The following is a 19,993-nucleotide window of genomic DNA, read 5'->3' as shown; positions in this document are numbered from 1 at the left end:
TGAAACAAAGATACCAGGTAGTAAATTCGGGGGTAAAGTTTTGGTTCATAGTGGATTTTGAAGATGCAATCACAGAACTTATGCCCTCCAGAACCCAAACTTTTGAACAGTAAGTACAATACAGTTTTGTCCCCAAGGCAATTCAATCGGCCGCAACACAATACAAAGTAAAAACAGTCCAACCATATCATATCTCCGATCTGTTTTTAATCAGGCATATTAATTAAGTTTCCAAGTTTACGAAGCAACATCAACTATTCAACAATTTTTCTAATGGCAATGAAGCTAACAACAAAAACAAAATCCTACATAGCCTGCAATGATTCTAGCTTACTTTAAAGCTCCAACAAATCCATCTCCATTTGTTATTTCTGTTTAGTCTTCGTAGTACAGCTTCTTTACTACACCCTCAAGTACACCATCTGCTCCAAAATTACCGTTAAATTCTTCATTGCTCACAGGACCCGGAAGCTGAAAGGAGATGGTGAAGTGGCCTGGAGGGCATAAGTTCTGTGTTAGCATTTTGAAGATCTGATTGTTTTTGCAAACTGTCATCTCCCCCGTAGTTGTTGTTCCCTTTATCTGAATCTTACCGTCTGGTTCTATTTCACAGCTGAAGTCCTCTGCATGTTCCACATGTCACATTCAGCAGAAGACGAGTAAAAGCACAAGATACAAAATTCGAAGCACCTCATCATAAACGCATATAAGCCACGTGCAAGCAAATAATTGGGTAAACATACTTATAATACAAGAGTGGAACTTCCCGAATCTACATATTCTTCATCAACATGCAAGTAATCTTTGTTCTGAATGAACAACTATCTTTCAGAAGGTTCGAACTATAGTTCTAGAAACAATAATTTAGCATGTCAATTGGAAACTTCTCAAAGATATGGAAAGGTGTTAAGACTTACTCTCATCTCTTGAAACACCAGGTAATGAAACACGAAAGTAGTATGAGTCCTCGGATTCAGCAATATCAACCAAACCAATCGTTGGTCCAATCTTCCCCATGGCTGCACTTCCCGTAAGAGCAACTCCGGTTTTCGTTTGACTGATAAGGCTATTAAACTCTGGAGTTGATTCAGAAGGCAGAAATATCATTGCTGGTCCTCCTACTCTCTCTGTATTCTCATTCGCCCTGTTACTCGACATGGATGCATGAGTTACTGGACCAATGTAAGGAAAACTGTTCAATGGAGTCACTTCAAGAAACTGTGGGTTCCTTGTGTTTTCCGGGTAACTGTTGTTCTCCCTCATCCCGTTTTGACCACTTGAAGACCTGAAGAAACAACAATTCCTTTTATTATACACTAGACTCTGATCTGCTACCAAACATAATCAATTGCCAAAAACTACAAAAAAAAAAAAAAAAAAAAAAATTAAACAGTAGTTGCTGCTATTGACTAAAACGGCTAAATACTTGAGGTATTATGAGGCTATTGAACCAAACAAGAGGTAAAAGAGCAACTATACAGGTCAATAACGTTTGAAAACAATGCTAATGATTAAAACAGTAGTGGCTGTTATTGACTAAAAAGGCTAAATCTTGAGATATTATGAGGCTATTGAACCAAACAAACAAGAGGTAAACAGAATCCGTAATGCTTAATGCTTACCAAACAATGGCAATGGTTAGATTCAATAGGCAAGTAAAGTCTTTGTGATCTATAACCACTATCCCTAATGCTTACTAGTATCCATAAAAATGAAACCTTTTTATACTTTTATGACCACAAACGAAGAGGCAACCTAATGTATAACAGGGGCTTAGCTAAGAACGAAGATCAAGCATGAAGATTCTGTAAAAAATCATACCTTTCTAGACTAAATTTCAAGTTTTGAATCTTAAGTCTAAACAAGTTTGGTCAAAATTCCAATTTCGATAGTATTGGCTGTCGGGCACACAAGTATTTCATCAAAGCTTAAGGCTTTGAGCCAAAAATAACCTAATCAGTTAAAATGGAACAAAACCCATAGAGAAATTTTAAATCTTTCACATAGAACGAACCAAAATACAAAAATTTGGGTTATACACGAGCAAGAGCAGAAACTAAATTGACCAATTTGTTCAAAGAAAATTCAACAACTTTACCTCATCGGAGAGTGGTTTCAAAAGTTGCCGGAGAAGCTTTGTTGGGTTTTTTTTATTTTATTTTATTTTCTCTCTTTAAGAAGAAGAAGAACCCAAAAAAAGGTGAGTAATCAAACGCTTGTGTATATTTTGGTAGAGAATAACCGCCACGTGGCCCAATCATCATTGAGAATGTAAATTCCCAATTTACCCTTTTTCTTCCTATGTCTTGATCTTGAAGAGTCCCTTTTACTTCAGTCGCTTTCTATGTTCCTTCCTCTGATGAAAAAAAAACAAACAAATTCACTTAGTAGAACCCTAAATTACACTTCTGGTTAGTAACATTTTGATCTCAATTTTAGCTTATTTACTTACAGTTTGTGTTTCGATTGCTTCAATTTCTATAATCTCGTTAAAAAGTTTCGTTTTTTCTCCATGATTCTTCCCTCATTTTGATACGAATTTGGTTGCATGTCCAAAAGTTTCAATTTCACTATTAAAGCTTCGATCTTTTTGATAGAACACTCATAAAGAATCAACCTTTTGATTTCTATGTTGTTTTTTAGGATATGAGTGATACAATGTGTGAGTTAGCAGCTGGAAAACAAGAAGAAAGAGTGTTGATTTCACTTGACATTGAAGATGACAAGTTGTTTCTCTTACATTTCATCATCGGAACTTACTTCGGACCAGATTTAAGAAAACGTAAGCATCCAAAGCAGCAATCAGCTTTTCAGATTCAAGCGTCTAAGATTCTCGTAGCAGCAGATGAGTTGAGTGGCTCACTTATGAAGAGGGCTGAGGTAGAACGTGTGTATTATCACATTCTCAGAAATGTTGATCAGTCTCTAGTGATAATGCCGAGAAAGATACGTGATTATTTCAATGAAAAACGCAATGATTCCAACGGGGATTACCCTCTTTTCGTGGATCTCTATCCGGAAGAACTCCACCCTGAAACCCGTGTTCGGAATAGGTTTAAGTTTATCCCGAGCATTGCCTTCATCAATGATCCAGATACTTCTTGTATGAGAGAAGAGTGTGTTGAACGGTTTAAGCGGCTTACCGGATTGGACAGCTTTGCTTTGAGCATTACTGTTGATGTAACTGAAACTAACAGCGTTGGTGAAGCTAATGAGGTTGAGGATAAGATGGATGAGAGCTTGGAACCATTGAAAGAGGTTGAACATGTTCTGGAAGTGCCTACTACATGTGATGGCAATGATAAGGCGGGTACCTGCACCAGTGGTGAAGAAAGTGATGTTCCTGCGAAACCTGAGGCAATATCTGAAGCTCAGGGTGGACTAATGGTGGGACTGATGGATATTGGTGAATGCGATGACGCTTATCTCTTCCGTGTATCTCTTCCTGGTGTGAAAAGAGATGAAAGTGAGTGACTTTCTTCTACTGACTTCTTTTCCTTAGTTATTTATGTAGAAACTCTCATCCCACTAAACCAATTTCTTGACCTGATGATGTGTGTGGGAATATTGCAGGAGATTTTAGCTGTGCAGTAGAAGACAATGGGAAGGTACTAATCAGAGGAGTCACTACAACAGGGCAGAAGCAAGTTCAACGGTTTTCTCAGGTGTTTGAAATGCAAACACAGAATCTCTGCCTGCCCGGTCACTTTTCTGTCTCGTTCCGCCTCCCTGGTCCTGTCCATCCGCAGGAGTTCTCTGGCAACTTTGGAACAGATGGGATTCTTGAAGGAATTGTAATGAAAAAGTTGCAAAAGCAAACTGTGTAATCGTAGTAGTTACAGGAATCCGTCTCTTTTTTGGTTTTGGTTATGGTGTATTGGGTAGCGTAGAGAACAGAGTAGTAAAACTCAAGCTAAGCTGAAGCAACTCATTTGCTAATGACTCACTTTGACAACCTTATGTGCAAGTATGGACTCGTATGGTTACAATATCTCTGCAGCTGTGAACTTCTAAGTAATTCAACTTTTTGTAAGTTCAGTTTTCAATTTCATAGTTTCTTTCTTGTTATACCATCTACTTGTGTAATCCTTAAATTGACTGAAAACAGATAAACCAAATTGTATAACAAGAGAAATATATCCATGGATCATAAAACATAAATTATTCCACTACACCAAAGTTTTGTGTCTGATAATTATCTATTAACATTCTTCTTCTTGGGTAGATCCACCAGATAGAGAGGTTCGAATTAGAAGGCTGGCTCTGCAGAAAAACAAACAACAAGAAATGATATCAAGTTTTGTTTCCATGCAAACTTGAAACGATATAAGCACAAATCTAAAACAAAGACTCACAGTTTCATTAGGCAAAGTCAATTGTCAGGATCCTGCTGCTCAGGTGCTTGCTGTTGCCACATTGGTTGACCCATATACGCGTTAGGCGGATATGCACCAGGGTTACCCATAACCATTCCAGGGTTCCCAATAGGAGCAGTTCCAGGAGGCAAGTATCCATACGGGTAACCCGATGCAGTGGCGGCTTCAGCACCAACACCACCCAAGACTTCATCACGAAGATCCTCCCTAGGAACAATATCCACAAGGAAATCAAAGATATCAGTCCTAGTCACAGCAGCAGCGATATCATTCTTCTGCAGCGTCCTCCTCTTGTTCTCCTCAGTGTGGTTCCACGACCTCAGGGTAAGCTCCAAGATAAACATCTCGCAGGCCCTGGCGAACACAACAGGCGCCTCAGCAGAGATCATCCTCACGTCTTCATCAGCTTTCATGATCTTCTTGATCCTGGCCAGGGGAAGGCTATGGTTCTTGAAATCAGTGGTCTTCTCAATCTCTTTGAATTGAGTCTCCCAGAAAGACTGGAGCTGTTGAGTGAGCTGCTGCTGTTGTTGCTGGTGGATCTGGTGGTATGCAGGATGGTCAGAACCAGCTGGTGCAGCGGTGGTCATGGGGTTGGTTTGGTATGGGTTAGAACCGTAGTTCATAGCTGATGATTGTCCTTGTTGATCCATTCTCTCTACCAAAATTCAAAAACAGAGAACAATTTAACAAAAAATATTTAACCTAAGCTGATTTGGTGTTCCTTCTCTACTTACATAATAATCAAACCAAAAATATCAAAAAGAATCCAACCTTTAAAATATCAAAAGGAGAAACATAACTTAGTTACACGAAATCAGAGAAAATAGATTATAGGGTTTGATTCAAAACCTGATTTTGAATATAACCCATAAAAATATTGGGAAAATTGAAAGAGAAATAGGTTTACCTTGAGAATCTGAAGAAATTGAATGAGAAGAGGAGTGTGAGATTTTTGTGGAAGAGCTTTTGATGGAAGATGAGAGAACTTTTGAGATCTGGAGTTCTTATGGGTTTTATCGCCTTGGTTGGATTTTTATTCTAGGGGTTTTGGTTTGGTTTACGCTTTATACACTTTTCTCTAAAGTATAGTAAGTAATTGAATAATAATATAAGGAAATAGAAGACAAGACAGATGGCGTTAGTAAGAAAAGGTAAACAAAGATGTCTTTCTAGTTTCCAGTCTATTACAAAAAAAAAAAAAAAAAAAAAAAAAAAAAAAATCATTTCATCTTACGTCACATTATTCCTTTTGGTTGTTTGTAAAGTATTATTGAAACCACAACGGCCCATTAAGTGACTAGCCCGTTGAGCAAACTTTTGATGTCCAAGAATCTCAACTAAGCTACTCATGTGGGTTTGCTAAGTAATTGTCACAAGACAACTTGTATGTTTCTTGTTCTTCTTCTTTATGATCGTTGCAACGACACGAGAGAGAATGAGGGATGAGAGATTTGTAATCTAAGCCAATAAGCAAGGTACATATATATATATATATATATATATGTCTAGAAATGTTTAGTCATACATATGTCTTTGACAAATAAAAAATCAACATAGAGAAGTTTGCTTAATAAGGTGATTACACCACTGGAGAAAAAAGATCACCGCGGAGCGAGAGATTCATTGACTTCTCGATGCATTGAAGGATGAAAAACAAGAGGTCTCAAATTTAAAAAGAAAAGTGTTACTTTAGGCTTAAGAATCATTATAGTAGGTTTACAAATGCTATCTCTCAAAAAAGAAAGGAAAGTTATATAATCTACCATATTTCTAAGTGTAGGTTGTGGTGATATGTGATCATGTGTGTTAGAGAAAAAATATTGATTATCACAGAGAAGACTTGTTAGCATCTTAAGAAAAGCTGTATGGACTCCAACATAAATTTTACAAAGATAAATGGATCTCAACTTAAAAAGGGAATATAATTACATATTAAACAAAATAGTGTCATGGCATAATATCATCAAATGACAAGCTTTCTCGACGGCTAGGAAACCGAGAAGAATCAGAACTTTTGTTGAAAGCTTTAACAAGGGGAATGAGCGAGTGAACAACGTCCGTCATCAACGGTCTGTAACTTGCTTCTGGTTGCACACACACTGCTGCTATGGCTGCTACCTGTTTTTATAAAAATCCATCACAACTCTTGCCCATATAGATATAGATATACAATTTAGCGTAACTTTCCATGGCACACAAACATTTCTAGCCCAATGGTCTCATAAATGTTGTGTTAGATCAATCAACTGTATGGTAGTCTAGTGAGTGAGATGTCACATCCACTATGCTTCCAAATTAGTGGCATTTAACACTTTTAATAGCAAGAAAAATAGAAAGTAAGTGAAGAATTTACACCTGAATAAGATCTTTTTGTGAGTATTGACCTTTCATGGTTGGATCCACCATTTCACTAATTTTCTCTCTATTGGTTAGCCTTGGAAGAGCCTGAAATTATATGTCACATTTTCACTATGAATTTTAAGCTATATATTATAGTAGTACTTCTAAACAAGTGTAGACAAGTCTACACATGTTCTCGTGGAGGTATTGAGTAATTCAAATATATAATATGCTATTGAACATACCCATGAGACAAGGACATCTTGTCCTCGCGGACGCTTTGAATCGATCGGTGTACGACCCGTTAAGAGCTCTAGTAACACAATACCATAACTATAAACATCTGATTTTGTAGTAAGCTTTCCAGTAGAGGCGTACCTATCTCAACACAATTGATATGGTTATGTTTTGGCTCTATATAGAAATTGAGTGATCATTTAACTTTCTAATTCATGAGTAGCACACTATGGGTAGACAAAAGTTACTACCATATTCCATATTTGTAGGTGACATGGCATTTATTTTTCTTGGTTACCAATTTGATTTTCAAACCCCATAGGCCTAATGGATGAAGCCACTACGTTATTACTTCTTTTTTCTTTTTCTTTTTTGGCAAAAGTATGAAAATAGTTAATGTGAAATTACTTACTCTGGAGCAAGATATCTGGTGGTACCAAGCACTCTTGTTGAAATCTCACCATTTAGTTTATCAGATCCAGTTTTCGCCAATCCAAAATCCGAAACTTTAGCTCGATTATTTTGATCCAATAAAATGTTGGTACACTTGAAGTTCCGATGGATCACAGTAGAGACTATATTTTCGTGTAGAAACTCTAGAGCTCTGGCACAATCAAGAGCGATTCTAAGCCGGGTTCCCCAATCTAAAGGTTGAGATTGATCCTTTAGATTCTTACAACTGTGATCGTGGAGATGATGCTCCAATGTACCATTAGGCATATATTCAAATATTAGGATCCTATGGTTTTGATCGGCACAATATCCAAGTAACTCCACCAAATATGGGCATTGTAATCGACTAAGAAGATCCACCTGCACCATTAAGAGATTACATTCGTTTAATGTAATTGTAAACTTAAGGTCACAAGTTAACAAATGCTGATAATGTAGTTGTGAAAAGACATAATATTAATGAGTTGACGTCTTAATTACTAGTTAATAAACAAATCCACTTGTTTATTTATTGACTATTCCACAAAATAGTAGTATTGAATAGTGGTACTTTTTCTTTACTAAATATATAGGCACACGGACCAAAATCTTATATCAAATGATTTGAATTTTGAACTTTATAAATCCCATCACATGGATGCCAAATAAAACAAAAAAATTCCCAGCACATTCTGAAAGGGGCATGTCAATTAGAGGAATCCGATTTCAATTGTTTTTTTTTTTTTTTAGATTACGTTGTATTTTAGCAAATGATATTGGACAGGAAATTTAAAAAAAAAAAAAAATAATAAGAATTAAAAAAACAAAAAAAGTTACAATCTTGTGATCAATTTTAAAACTCTTATTGTTCTATAGAAATCTAAATCATGGGTGGTAATTACCTGATTGTACAACACAGAGAGTTATTGGTCAACATATGTATTGTATAATCTTTTTCTTTTTTTCCTGTCAAACATGTATTGCATAATCCAGGAACGGAAAAATATATTTTAGATTTATAATAAAACACGAACTTTATTATCTATAAAATGTTGAGATCACACTAGGGATCGAGTCTCGCTTTTTACGAATGTAGGGATTTGGCTAATGGACCGACCTATTGTGGTCTAATAGTTGACAAAAAAATATGTTGTCCACAATAAATCTTCTAAAATATTATTTTTAAAATTATATCATCAACTTTTTTCAAAAAAAATTGCAAGTTTACCTTCAACTTACAAAAATAAAAGGCTAAATGGAGAAGTCGAATTTAATCCCTAGTATCTCATACGTATTTAGACTTTACGGTAATTACTTACATTAATCCTTTTAAAAAAAAGTAGATTTGGACTTTACATCATATAAACTTTGATTTGCTATAATATTTCTTATAAATTAAAAAAGCTTGATGATGATGTCGGTAAATTATATTGCGAGTTAGTTTAATTTTATGTGTTTGAGTTTGACTTACATTTTTACTGCGTTAAGAGTAAAACTTTTTTTTTTTAAGAGTAAAATTTGCAATTTGGAGAACTGTTTTTTTTTTGTGAAAAAATCCCCTTTATGAAAATATCACAAGAGATAATATATGTCCTAATATTTAGTTGTAGAGGAGAGTTAAGTGTGATCCGGGGTCTCGTGATGAGTCACCTACTTGGCGCAACTATATATTTAAAAGTTTCAAAGATTTCAAAGTTTACAATGCAACGGTAGATTATTCAAAATTTTCAATACGTATACTTTTTATTATACCAGTATATTAATTTCATGTGTTGATAACATGGAAACAATAAATAAGCACAAAAAGGGTAGATACGAAAGAATGGATAATAAATGAAGTGGGCACGGGAACGACTAACCTCAATCCTAAAGGACCGTTCTTCATGCTTTTGGTTACTAGCATTATCATTAAGCATATGAAGCTTTTTAATGGCCGCAAGAGTTCCATCACTTAGTACTCCTTTGTACACATCTCCATATCCACCGCTTCCGATCTTCTTCTCTTCGCTGAAATTATTAGTCGCAATCTCTAGTTCCTTGTATGTGTACACTTCTACTCCTTCTGCTCGGCTTCTCCTACAACTTTTTGGCTGTGGTGGCAATTGTCTGAATGATGTTGGGTTTCTTGAATATAGACAATCTCTCTTGATGTCATCTAACAAGAAAATTAGAGTTCATTGGATGTGGAAGGGATTCTATACTAGTATAAAGATACACGATTTTTCAATCATTGCTAATTGGTTTTGAATTGAAAACTCACAAATTTTCAGAAAATCAAGGAAGTAATGTGTATATATGTGTCTTACCAGGGCTAGATGTGTAGCTGTAGTTGGTTGAAATTCCACCGTTGTTAATGTTACTAAAGCTCTCTTTGCAAGATAATTGTTGTGCTTTGTCTCTTGCGGATTTAAGCCGATGAAGTAAAAGGATTTTAAGGAGAATTGCAAAGATTATGAAGAATGAGATGATGGAGATGCCAATGATGATCATGGCATTTATTGAAATGAGGCCATGCTGGTTCTGCTCTTGGCTGCTCCGGGATGGTGGATGATGGATGTGGTGGTTGCTATGGCTTTTGTTTTCCATTTTTACAATGGAGTTGTTCATTTATGAGAGAGCTGATGGGAGGGGGAGAGGGGAGTGTAGGTTTGGAAAAGAGTTGAAGTACGTTTCTCTATATATACACATATATGCCAGATATGTATTGAGTGAAATAAATGAAAGAAGACATCAGTAAAAAAAAAAGAAAAAAAAAACATTGGAAACACAGGCTTATAATATTTTTTTTAGAGAAATAAAAAATAATTGAAAAACTAAATTAATTGGCGAAGTACACATTCTTCTCAGCTCAATGGGTAATGTGTAGTTTCAGTTGGCTCTAATATTAGAAAATATGCATGTTGCTGTTTTGAAAGAGAAAAGCCATTTATTTAGCAAAACAATAACATTGTCTTCAAGAAAATGTTAATTTTTTTGTGGTTGATAGTTTAGATGTAATATTCACGGTCAAGTTGAAAACATACAAGAAATTGCAATGAACGACCCCAATTGGTGCATGAACAACCTATACCTAAATAAACTCTTAAATATTCCTATACTTGATGATGATCATGCATGCATTAGAAAATTAAGGTGTCATATATGCGCTCTATACTAGTAAATGAGGTTACATCATTGCATGCAATATTTATATTATGATAGTGTATATGATATTTATTTTACATAAAAAAAAATGTTTACCTAAAATATAACATTGCGTTTGTTTCCTAAATTTAATCATTTGATAAGTTATCAATTAGCGTGTTTAGTCCAAAATATTTTCAAAAACAGTTTATCAACTAGAAGATAGACACAATTAGTGATCTTTGAGATAATATGAAGAAAATTTAACTAACAAAATCAATTGAAAATACCAAGCATTTCTTCAATAACAACTATGATATCATAATTTCATATGTCGGGTGAAAAAAGATCAAAACGTTACCCCAAACCAAAACTAAATAAACCAAAGGTAAATTGGAGTTGAATTATTTGCAATTTGGTATATCAACTTCTAGTGCATCGGAACTTTGTGTAGGTGCGTAATGAAAATGACTTTTCTTTAAGATAATACAAAAGAAAAGACGAATTACAAAAGCACCAACACGAGCACTTTGTTTTCCTCACGAAATATAGATAGATAAGTTTTATTTACGGCCATACACATAATGTGAAGGAAAATTCCTTTTTGGATTTTTTGGTTTCTCTTTCTTCTAACATGTGTCGATGATCACTTGAACTATTATATGTTCTAGTTCTTTTTAAAAAAAATTGTTCTTAAATTGTAGAACGACTTATTCTTGTCTTTTTATATTTTTGTTACGAAATATATGTTATATAGTTGAACACCAAATATTATTTTATATCTTATCTTATATTTTTGAATATTTTTATTTTATTACCTTTCAATTTGATAGTTTAATCGTATTTTGTGTGTGTGTGTATATATATATATACATTAATTTTTTTTTTACATAGATTAATCAATTTTTGTAATTTTTTGAGAATTGTCCTATTAAAAATTACGACGATTGTCGTTACAAAGCCAAATCTTCCATTTTTAATTAGCAAGCTTTAAGAAGTCAGTGGTTGAATGCATTTTTAATTTTGTATGATCATCTACAAAAATTGTTAATAACAAAAAGGTTATATAAATATTAGGATTGACGACTGATGTTTGCTGTTTCCAACGTCTTTTTATATTTCCGCTTTGTTTTTTCTTTTTATTATCGCGTCTTTAAGTTTGCTGAATTTGAAGTATTTAACTACTGTGATCTCAAATATAGTCGACGGAAAAGATGAATTTGCCCTACACACAAGAAGTAACTGTTAAACAAATGGAAGACACGAGAACCGGACTTCTAGGACTCGAGTTCAAACGGGATACATAACTTTCAAAGTAGGAGAGGTGACCACTCAAAACTCCGAAACCTTTCGTTGACACCGTAGAGGTCCATCGTAACTAGTGGAAGCCCAAAGGTTCCTCATCCTCTCCAACTGTATCTCTCTTCTAGCAAAATGTTCACATGTGTTTTGGTTTGGTTTTGTTGTCTTTAAATAGTAAAAAAATGACCCCATATGTTTCAAAATTAAAGTCAAAAGTCCCTAAAAAATTTGACAATCTCAAAACTCCCTTCTTTAAAACTGTTTTCTTTTTCAATTGTTTTTAATTCTAGAAACTAGTATTTTACTATAATACCCTAAAAAACAAAACAATTACGTTAAAAACCTGAGTTTAATCCACCCACCCAAGTTCTATTGGATTTAATCCAATATATATATAAAAATATACTTAAAAAAAAATTAAACTAAATAAATTTTTTAATTTTATCGTCTTCTTCCTTTTCTCAAACTCTTTTCACTTTCTTCGATTTCAAACAGTAGCGGCGATGAACAACGACGGCGAGGACGAGCGATCTTTGGAACCAACCTGGAAAGAAGAAACGATGGTTTCATTCTTTCTCTTTCAGAACTTGATCCAATCCCTAAAATCTGAGAAATTTTTGAAATTAAAACTGCAATCTCAAAATCGATTTTGTGAAACTTGAGAAAATATGTATTTTGTTATGGTGTTCAACTGATAAGGAAGATGGGTCTAAAATACAAGTTTTGGAATTCTAATTGGTGAATTCTGGGTTTATGTTCGTATTTTTGAATTTCTGGGTATAACTAGTATAACTAAGTAAAACTAGTATAACTAATTAAAACTAGTGTGATCTTGAAATATTAGTAAAACTAGATAAAAATAGTAAGATAAAATGGTTTCAGCAGCGTTCACACCGAATGACTCAACGACGATGAACAACTCACCAAAGATATGTAAAAACAACGGCGGCGATGAACGACTCAACAATGATGAACAACTCAACTACGAGCGATCTATGTAACCAATTCAGGAAGAAGAAACAGTGGTGATGAACGACTCAACGACGATGAACAAATCAACGACGAGCAATCTCTGTAACCAATTTCGGGAAGAAGAAACGGTGGTGATGAACGACGATGAACAAATCAACGGCGAGCGATCTCTGTAACCAATTTCGGGAAGAAGAAATGGTGGTGATGAACGACTCAACAATAAGAAGAAAATCCGGAATGACGGCGGCGATGAACCAAATCGTGAAGAAGTACAAGCCAACCGTGAGTGACTCAATCGACTCAATGATAAGTAGTTGGATTTGGTTGAACAAGTAGAACTAGATAAAAATCATTCGTTTTGGTTACGAAGAGATTCATGATTTTTTTGTTCTCCATCTTATTCAGAATTGAATTTCTGGGTTTTAAATAATACTAGTATATATAGGTATAACTAGTATGTTTTTGTAATACTAATAAAACTAGATAAAACTAGTCGTATTTTATTTGTAATTAACTGTTTGTTGCAGATACAAAAAAATAAAACCACACGTGCAGCTGAAAAAAAAAGTTAAAAAAAAATCTGAATTGTACTGCCACGTGTGCAATATGTGTGTTCACACTTAGTGTTCACATATAATTATACCAAGTATAATAGTTTTACCAAAATTGCAAATAGTTCTACTTTTGGGGGTTTTTCCATTTAATTAGTTTTACTCACTCTTAAAATTATATTTTTTAGTTTTACAGTTGATTAAAGTCTATTAACATATAATTATGAGTTTTTTATGCATTCATATGTTTAAAACCTACAATTCTATAACTTTGTCATCCTAACTTGGTTATTATTTACAAAGTGACATTAAAAGTATAAGAAAACACTTGTTTAGGTTCTTACATAACAACCCAAAATTCATATATTTTTAAATTTTTCTTTCTTAGTAAACATTTAAACATTACTTTTGACGTTTACTAGTACACACATTATTATGTTATCTTTAAAATCATTTTATGGATGTTCAATTCAATTTTACCAGTTTTATTTTTGTTATAGCTGTTTTACTTTGTTATGACAGAGCAAATATACACACAAGGGAAAGGAAAATCAAACATTACTAGATTTTAAAAATAAGTTTTACGATAGTTGTGACATAACCAAGAAAATAGTAGTACAAACCAAAAGATCAAACATGAATCAAACAATGGTGTTAGGTGCAATTTCATCATCCTTTGAATGTTGTTCAACTGTGACTTTCAACAAACTCAAGCTTCTTGTATATCCTTGCTTTTAACATCAACAAAGTTATATTATTCACATGTGTTTTGAACATTATACTATATATGAGACATTCACACTTAAAATATATGCTGACGTTCTCTCCCACTGTATCTTGTCAAAAAAATTCTAAAAAAACTCAATTAGTAATACTACTAGTTTTACTGGTTGTACTACATTAATCAGTATTACCAGTTTTACTAGTTATACTACATTTACTAATATTACCAATTTTACCCAGTCACGATAACTGAAAATTGAATGGTTTGAGGTTCTAATCTCTACAATTCACAACGATTCAACATTAAAATTTATTTCTTATCAACTAAATAGCTCAATCGACCCATAACCCATGGTAAAACACCCAATTTGCTAAACATCTCAAGCAAAATCTAAACTAAATTTCCAAAATTCAAAACCTAACCCTTTTCATCAAGAATTTTACTTTTATGTTGAAGAACGCATTTGTATTTTGAAGGAAAGCTTGATACAACTCGAAAATGGTGAAAAACAGTGGCAATGAAAAGTTCCGATGAAAAATCGCCGGGGTGGAGAGCTCCGGCGAAGAACGACGGCGACTGAGGAAGAGAAGATATCGGTACTGAATTTTTTTTTTGTTTTTATTTTTGTTTTAAAAATAAAAATAAAAATAAAATAAAAAAATTGAAAAAGAAAAGAATGGTATTTTAGTCTCAACATATTTTATTCAATGAGAAAAGCGTATGGAAAATAGAGAGGGAAATAAAAGATTTGTAAAAAATTTAAAGGACTTTTGAGATGAATTCTCCTCGAAATTATTTAGATGCTTGTACGTAGAACTAAATGCATACATTTTTATTAAGATATCTTGTTTTACTTTGTTTAGATGGTAATTAAAACAAAATTTCGATGCCAAATCAGAGTTGATAATAGTTATAATATTCCAATCCAATGATTGGGGTTCAAGAAGGTCACATGTTCCATATAAGTTCACATGTTCCACTTACTCACAAGTCAACGTCGTGTTCATCAAACTCACATGTAACCAAAGACCGTTTAACACTATTAGAAGATTATAATTAACATGATTGCAGGTTAGACTAAAAATTAATATTTTAAGAAAATCAATGAGCCTAATTCATGTAGGGACAATTTACCATTTAGCCTAGGAAAATACATGAATAATATGCTCATAATTTTTTTTCGTATATATTTGATAATTTTTACTTTTTTTTTACTGAAATACTTTTTAGTTGGTAGAATTCACAATTTATGCTATACTATCTGAAATTATGGTAAAGACCAACTAGCAGGAGTCTATTAATGTTTGGTAACTAATGGTTAACATAGCACTTTATGGTGAAAAGATGTAGAGTGTAGACTATAAACTTTCAAGCAAAGTAAATGTGATCAATAATGTCATAGGAAGCATGAGAGAGCAAGTTTACATAACCTTTTAAGCAACAAGAAAACTCACAAAGATACATAGATTTGGTTAACAACCTCTCATTTGATATTTACAGAAAAATATATATTAACTAACTCTAATAAGTAAGCTAGAACCATTGAGCTCACCTTTTTTATACAATAAAATCGATTTCTCATTGCAGAGGAAACATGTTAAGTTTTTAAGTTTCTCATTGCAGACTTTTACTATCTTTGAATAACTTGGTAATTTATCTCTGTTGCAGAGCTATTGACAGACTAACAACAGATTTGTGGCAAATCGTAGGAAGATGTTTGGCAGAACTATTAATGTCAAAGTAAATAACATGAACCGGTTAATGTAATATATCTGACCATACAAAATGGTATAACAAAACATGGAGGAATAAGTTTAAAGATCACCAAAAGAGATAAACAACATTTGTCTTTTACACCAATGAATCATCTTGATCACTCCACTCCTCAACGGAAATAAAAAGTGCTATTCTCAGATCTGATCATTTTCTTTGCTGAATCATCCCCAACGATACTTTCCAGCTGCAAAAAACCATCACATGGGATCCAAACAAACAACAATCATCAGAACTCTTTAGTCCAGAGCAGAGATTACAATTAGTTTGTTTCACAACTAAAAATATCACAACTGCAAGTAAAACCAACTACAGATTTACGTAGAGAAAAGAACCTAGACTTAACAAATAATCATCTCTGGTTGATCTCCTAGCTAATATATTACTCTGTATTGGTATATCCTAGGAACTAGTACTATTTGAATCAATGGAGGACAGACAACAATGACTAGGCATGGCTGATGGCTCAGTGTGTAAAAACCATCAGAAGATTGGAAATGAGAATTGTGTATAATCACAATCACCTTGACTTTATCAAAACGAGAAAAAAGCACAGTGGACACCATGTCATGTGTTTCTTCAAGCATGTTCATTATCTGAGAGTAAAACTCCTTCCGCTCCGGAAGAGAATAAAAAATTAAGTTCTTAATGCCGCGGATCTGAAACCCGAGAAATTAAAGCCGACATCGATCAGAAATCAGAATAGTAACTCAATCATTAGAACCTGAACAAAAAAATAAAGACCTGGTATCTCCAAAAGAAGTATGCTCTCTCAGTGTAAAGCATGATCTCTTTTTTCCCTTCAAAGAACTCTTGTCGTGCACGTGATTTCTCCTTGTTACTAGCATCTCTGGAAATTAAAAAACGAGAGTCACGATGAAACAAATCCAGATAACAAAATGAGACAGTAACTTCAAAATAGGGGACAAAATGGTCTCACTCGTGAAGGGTACATAAAGAGGCATTCTGCGAGTTCAAAAAATTTCTAAGAATGTGGAACTCGGATCCTTGGGAACACCTGTTTAAATGAGGCATTCTGCGAGATCATTACTCCTCCCTACGTACATGTTTAAATGTATACGACAATCAAGCTCCCAAATTTACGTGATAACAACAAGACTGTCTTTCATTATAATTAACCACTCCGATGTTGTTGTACCTGAACAGAATCTCTAATCCTTGGGAACACCTGTACCAAAAAGAAAAGAATCAGTATTTTAACTATTATAAACAAAAGATATTAAAAGTATAATCTTTCAGTGGTACGGAAACAAAACAAATTACACAAAGAAATGTGGCAATGCACAATATCATCCAAAATATATTTTTCTTTATCCATGCGCATATGTAGTTACTACAGAAATCAAAACTAAGACCTTTTTTGGTAAAATATTCAAGACGTGCACGCTCAGCTTGGATCATGGAGTCTGCATCAAATCTTTCATAAATCTACAACAACGACAAAAGATATAAGATGTCTAGAACGTTTATGTTTTATAACACAAGATGAGATTTTACCTGAGTGACATTGCCCGACACTTTCCGAAGAACACCTTCGTATTCAGACTCCAGCTTCATCTGCATTGATTCAAGGAAAAGTGAAACGAAAATATACCCGCAATGCATATTCCATATAGGTATATTATGCTGAAAAAAAAAAATGAAAAAAAGAATGCCTATGCCCACCTTTCCTTTATAGTTCAAGCAATGGTGATTGAACAGAGTATTCATCTCTGAAATGAAATATTATTCGGATTAGAGTGACTTTGGAATTTAACAATAAATGGAAAAAAAAAAAAAAAAAAAGGCAATGGGCAGAACAATACCTGCGGTTAAATAAGAACTTAGAAATATCGACTGTCGATAGAACCGTGCATGTCCATCCAGATACCTAAACAGAAGACGAATTTTACTGAGATATTCTAACACATACATTGTATTAGAGACAAAAAAAAAAAACTTCAAGCCACAAGAAGTACGTACAATGGCCTGGTCCGCATGACATTGGTTTCATGTGGTTTTGATGGCAATCTGTTTAATTGTTTGACGACTGTTTCAACGTGCTTCCAATTCTGCATAGACTTTACGTCTGCGTGATCGATAATCAAAACCTCGATGGAGGATAGATAATCAACATCTAGTTCCTTGTTTTCTTCTGCTTTACCAATGGCCTTAACTATCCCAACGGGTGAAGCAATAATCATGTCCGATAAATAGAAATCACTATACAGCCTAATGCTCTTCTTTAACTGCTTTATGCCTATCATAAATATATCATCATCGTTCCCTTCACCGATAAGGGCTTGCCAATCACAAGGCTTTTCTGATTTCCTATGAAGCACGGGTACTTCTATTTGGTAGCCGTCCCCGGCTGATTCCCATATTTGAATGTCTTCACATCACCGTCATCACATCCAAATTCCTTATTAAACCGGTCAAGGTTGTCTACATTAACCTGAAACAAACGAATATTGATATATGAAGAGAACATAAATAACTCGAGACATAATCAGCTACCGAGACAATATCAATTCACAATTCTACATAATTTTCTAATTAACAATCAAACTAGTACTTATCTGTTTGATGTCTAAGTAATCATAGAATAAGCCATAAGGCAACATAGTCACAAAGCAGATACCAATTAAAAAATTATATGACTGAAAAAAATCATAAATTTGTATACCCTTTGTGCTTCTGCAGGAGTTAATTGTATGAGCCTCTTCACAACGCGGAAGGCAATACTCTTGTATGGTAGTAGAATCAGTACCTATATATACATAAAATAAACGTACGACAATTTTTCAAATGTGGGAAACAACAGGTTTAATTTTAACACACGAAATTGGTCACCTTTGGACGAGTAAAACCTTGGTCTCGAAATCCATCATCAGAAAGAACTTCCTCTTCAGAAAGTTTGGAAATTTTACTTTCATTCTTCTTCATAAGATCTCTAGTTCTAAATATGTGACTCAACTACGTACATAATAAGGAGACAAACTGACTTCAATAAATCTTCCTGAAATGCTAAGTAGAAACTAAAATGATTGGTCTTAGAAAAAAAGAATACATGCACATACAGAATGCATAAGGTATGCGTCCATGTGACTTAAGTCTTCTCCAAAGCCTTTATTGTAAAAGGGTCTCTTGTTAGAATGCAAAATATCCATATAACTGCTGCCTAAAAAATCAAATATTATAGTTAGAAAAAAATATATATATATAAAATTTAGGAAAAAGGTGATTCGCAGAATCCAAGACATACAAATGGAGAAGAATCTTCTCCTGTTAGATGAGTTTAAATATTTTCGTCCAGATTTCTCGTATAATTGAAGCCAGTACTTAAATAACTTAGGCTTGAGACCATAAGTTGCATCACTCTGAGCTACCTGCAAAAAAGGGTTTTCTTAGTGCTACTTGTAACTTCTAATTAGTTGGGAAGGTTATATATAAGAACACATACATCACGAAAATTTGGTCTTGTTCCTTTCCAGCAGCGATTTGGCATGCCAATGGCAGGTGCTTCCCATTCAAACTTCCATTTGCCTTTTGATAAAGTCTCCGCTTCTTTACTTGATAATTTGTGACTAAGGTGCTCACTAAATGCACTAGTAGATGAAGATAGGCCATTGGTAGTTAAATCATGCTCCTCCTCCGTTACACAATCCTCAGAACCTTTTTCATTGTTCTCCTGATCTGTGTTCTTAGTAAGACCTCGGAGACTTTCCTGATTAGCACCTTTAATAAATACAAGGGAAGTATGATTGAGATCAGTGGATGCAACTAGAGAGGAGAGTTTGCAAAGTCTCTCAGCATATACGAGCATAAAGGATAGAGACTAGCAATAATTTCCAATACAAGATAAGGAAAAAACTTACCTTGCATCTCGTTATCCTCATATCTTTCTGTGTAGCTTTTACCTTTGTCCTGTCGGTGCCTTCTTTTTTTCATATCAGCAACAACCTTGTCAGATAAACCGAGAGATGCCAGCAAAATATCGTACGTTGTCTGTTCTTCGTAAAACATTGCGACTGATTCGTCTTCAACACGTTTACATTTCTTCGTATCCTGTTTCCTATGGATATTTTCATGTGGCCTGTGCCTCTTCAGCGTTAGAGTTAAGTTTGGAGCCATCGAGGAAAGCTAAGTGAGAGAGAGAG

General features: G+C 34.1%; 4 protein-coding genes and 1 pseudogene across 5 annotated transcripts; 1 reads left to right on the top strand and 4 right to left on the bottom strand.

The window, feature by feature from the left end:
- Nucleotides 1–168: 168 nt before the first annotated feature.
- LOC147941217 (alpha-crystallin domain-containing protein 22.3-like) lies at nucleotides 169–2,226 on the bottom strand. The gene is made up of 3 exons (XM_087458208.1): nucleotides 2,099–2,226; nucleotides 918–1,285; nucleotides 169–623 (listed from the first exon to the last, which is right to left on the bottom strand). Exons 1-3 carry the CDS (start codon nucleotides 2,101–2,103, stop codon nucleotides 376–378), a joined length of 621 nt encoding a protein of 206 aa, XP_087314334.1. The 5' UTR covers nucleotides 2,104–2,226; the 3' UTR covers nucleotides 169–375.
- A 102-nt stretch (nucleotides 2,227–2,328) lies between these two features.
- LOC104701004 (increased DNA methylation 2-like) lies at nucleotides 2,329–4,073 on the top strand. Its single transcript, XM_010416625.3, has 3 exons — nucleotides 2,329–2,411; nucleotides 2,644–3,466; nucleotides 3,574–4,073. The coding sequence occupies exons 2-3, from the start codon at nucleotides 2,647–2,649 to the stop codon at nucleotides 3,825–3,827; spliced, it is 1,074 nt and encodes a 357-aa protein (XP_010414927.1). The 5' UTR covers nucleotides 2,329–2,411; nucleotides 2,644–2,646; the 3' UTR covers nucleotides 3,828–4,073.
- A 5-nt stretch (nucleotides 4,074–4,078) lies between these two features.
- On the bottom strand, nucleotides 4,079–5,536 carry LOC104701002 (nuclear transcription factor Y subunit C-3). Its single transcript, XM_010416624.3, has 3 exons — nucleotides 5,287–5,536; nucleotides 4,356–5,034; nucleotides 4,079–4,263 (listed from the first exon to the last, which is right to left on the bottom strand). The coding sequence occupies exon 2, from the start codon at nucleotides 5,027–5,029 to the stop codon at nucleotides 4,373–4,375; it is 657 nt and encodes a 218-aa protein (XP_010414926.1). The 5' UTR covers nucleotides 5,030–5,034; nucleotides 5,287–5,536; the 3' UTR covers nucleotides 4,079–4,263; nucleotides 4,356–4,372.
- A 694-nt stretch (nucleotides 5,537–6,230) lies between these two features.
- On the bottom strand, nucleotides 6,231–10,287 carry LOC104701001 (putative serine/threonine-protein kinase PBL7). Its single transcript, XM_010416623.3, has 6 exons — nucleotides 9,695–10,287; nucleotides 9,248–9,543; nucleotides 7,369–7,769; nucleotides 6,965–7,097; nucleotides 6,735–6,824; nucleotides 6,231–6,497 (listed from the first exon to the last, which is right to left on the bottom strand). The coding sequence occupies exons 1-6, from the start codon at nucleotides 9,993–9,995 to the stop codon at nucleotides 6,327–6,329; spliced, it is 1,392 nt and encodes a 463-aa protein (XP_010414925.1). The 5' UTR covers nucleotides 9,996–10,287; the 3' UTR covers nucleotides 6,231–6,326.
- A 5,497-nt stretch (nucleotides 10,288–15,784) lies between these two features.
- Nucleotides 15,785–19,967, bottom strand: LOC104704552 (protein NUCLEOLAR FACTOR 1-like; annotated as a pseudogene). The gene is made up of 17 exons (XR_015561891.1): nucleotides 19,708–19,967; nucleotides 19,297–19,555; nucleotides 19,099–19,222; nucleotides 18,914–19,014; nucleotides 18,687–18,809; nucleotides 18,520–18,603; nucleotides 18,210–18,288; nucleotides 17,817–18,177; nucleotides 17,660–17,724; nucleotides 17,520–17,566; nucleotides 17,352–17,411; nucleotides 17,213–17,282; nucleotides 16,993–17,024; nucleotides 16,774–16,890; nucleotides 16,578–16,683; nucleotides 16,358–16,492; nucleotides 15,785–16,020 (listed from the first exon to the last, which is right to left on the bottom strand). The product of XR_015561891.1 is annotated as a protein NUCLEOLAR FACTOR 1-like (transcript).
- Nucleotides 19,968–19,993: the final 26 nt, after the last annotated feature.

This window comes from Camelina sativa, chromosome 7 (genome assembly GCF_030686135.1).
Source record: "Camelina sativa cultivar CO46 ecotype springtype chromosome 7, ASM3068613v1".
In the NCBI taxonomy this organism is placed as follows: domain Eukaryota; kingdom Viridiplantae; phylum Streptophyta; class Magnoliopsida; order Brassicales; family Brassicaceae; genus Camelina; species Camelina sativa.
This window is presented reverse-complemented; position numbering and strand designations above follow the sequence as displayed.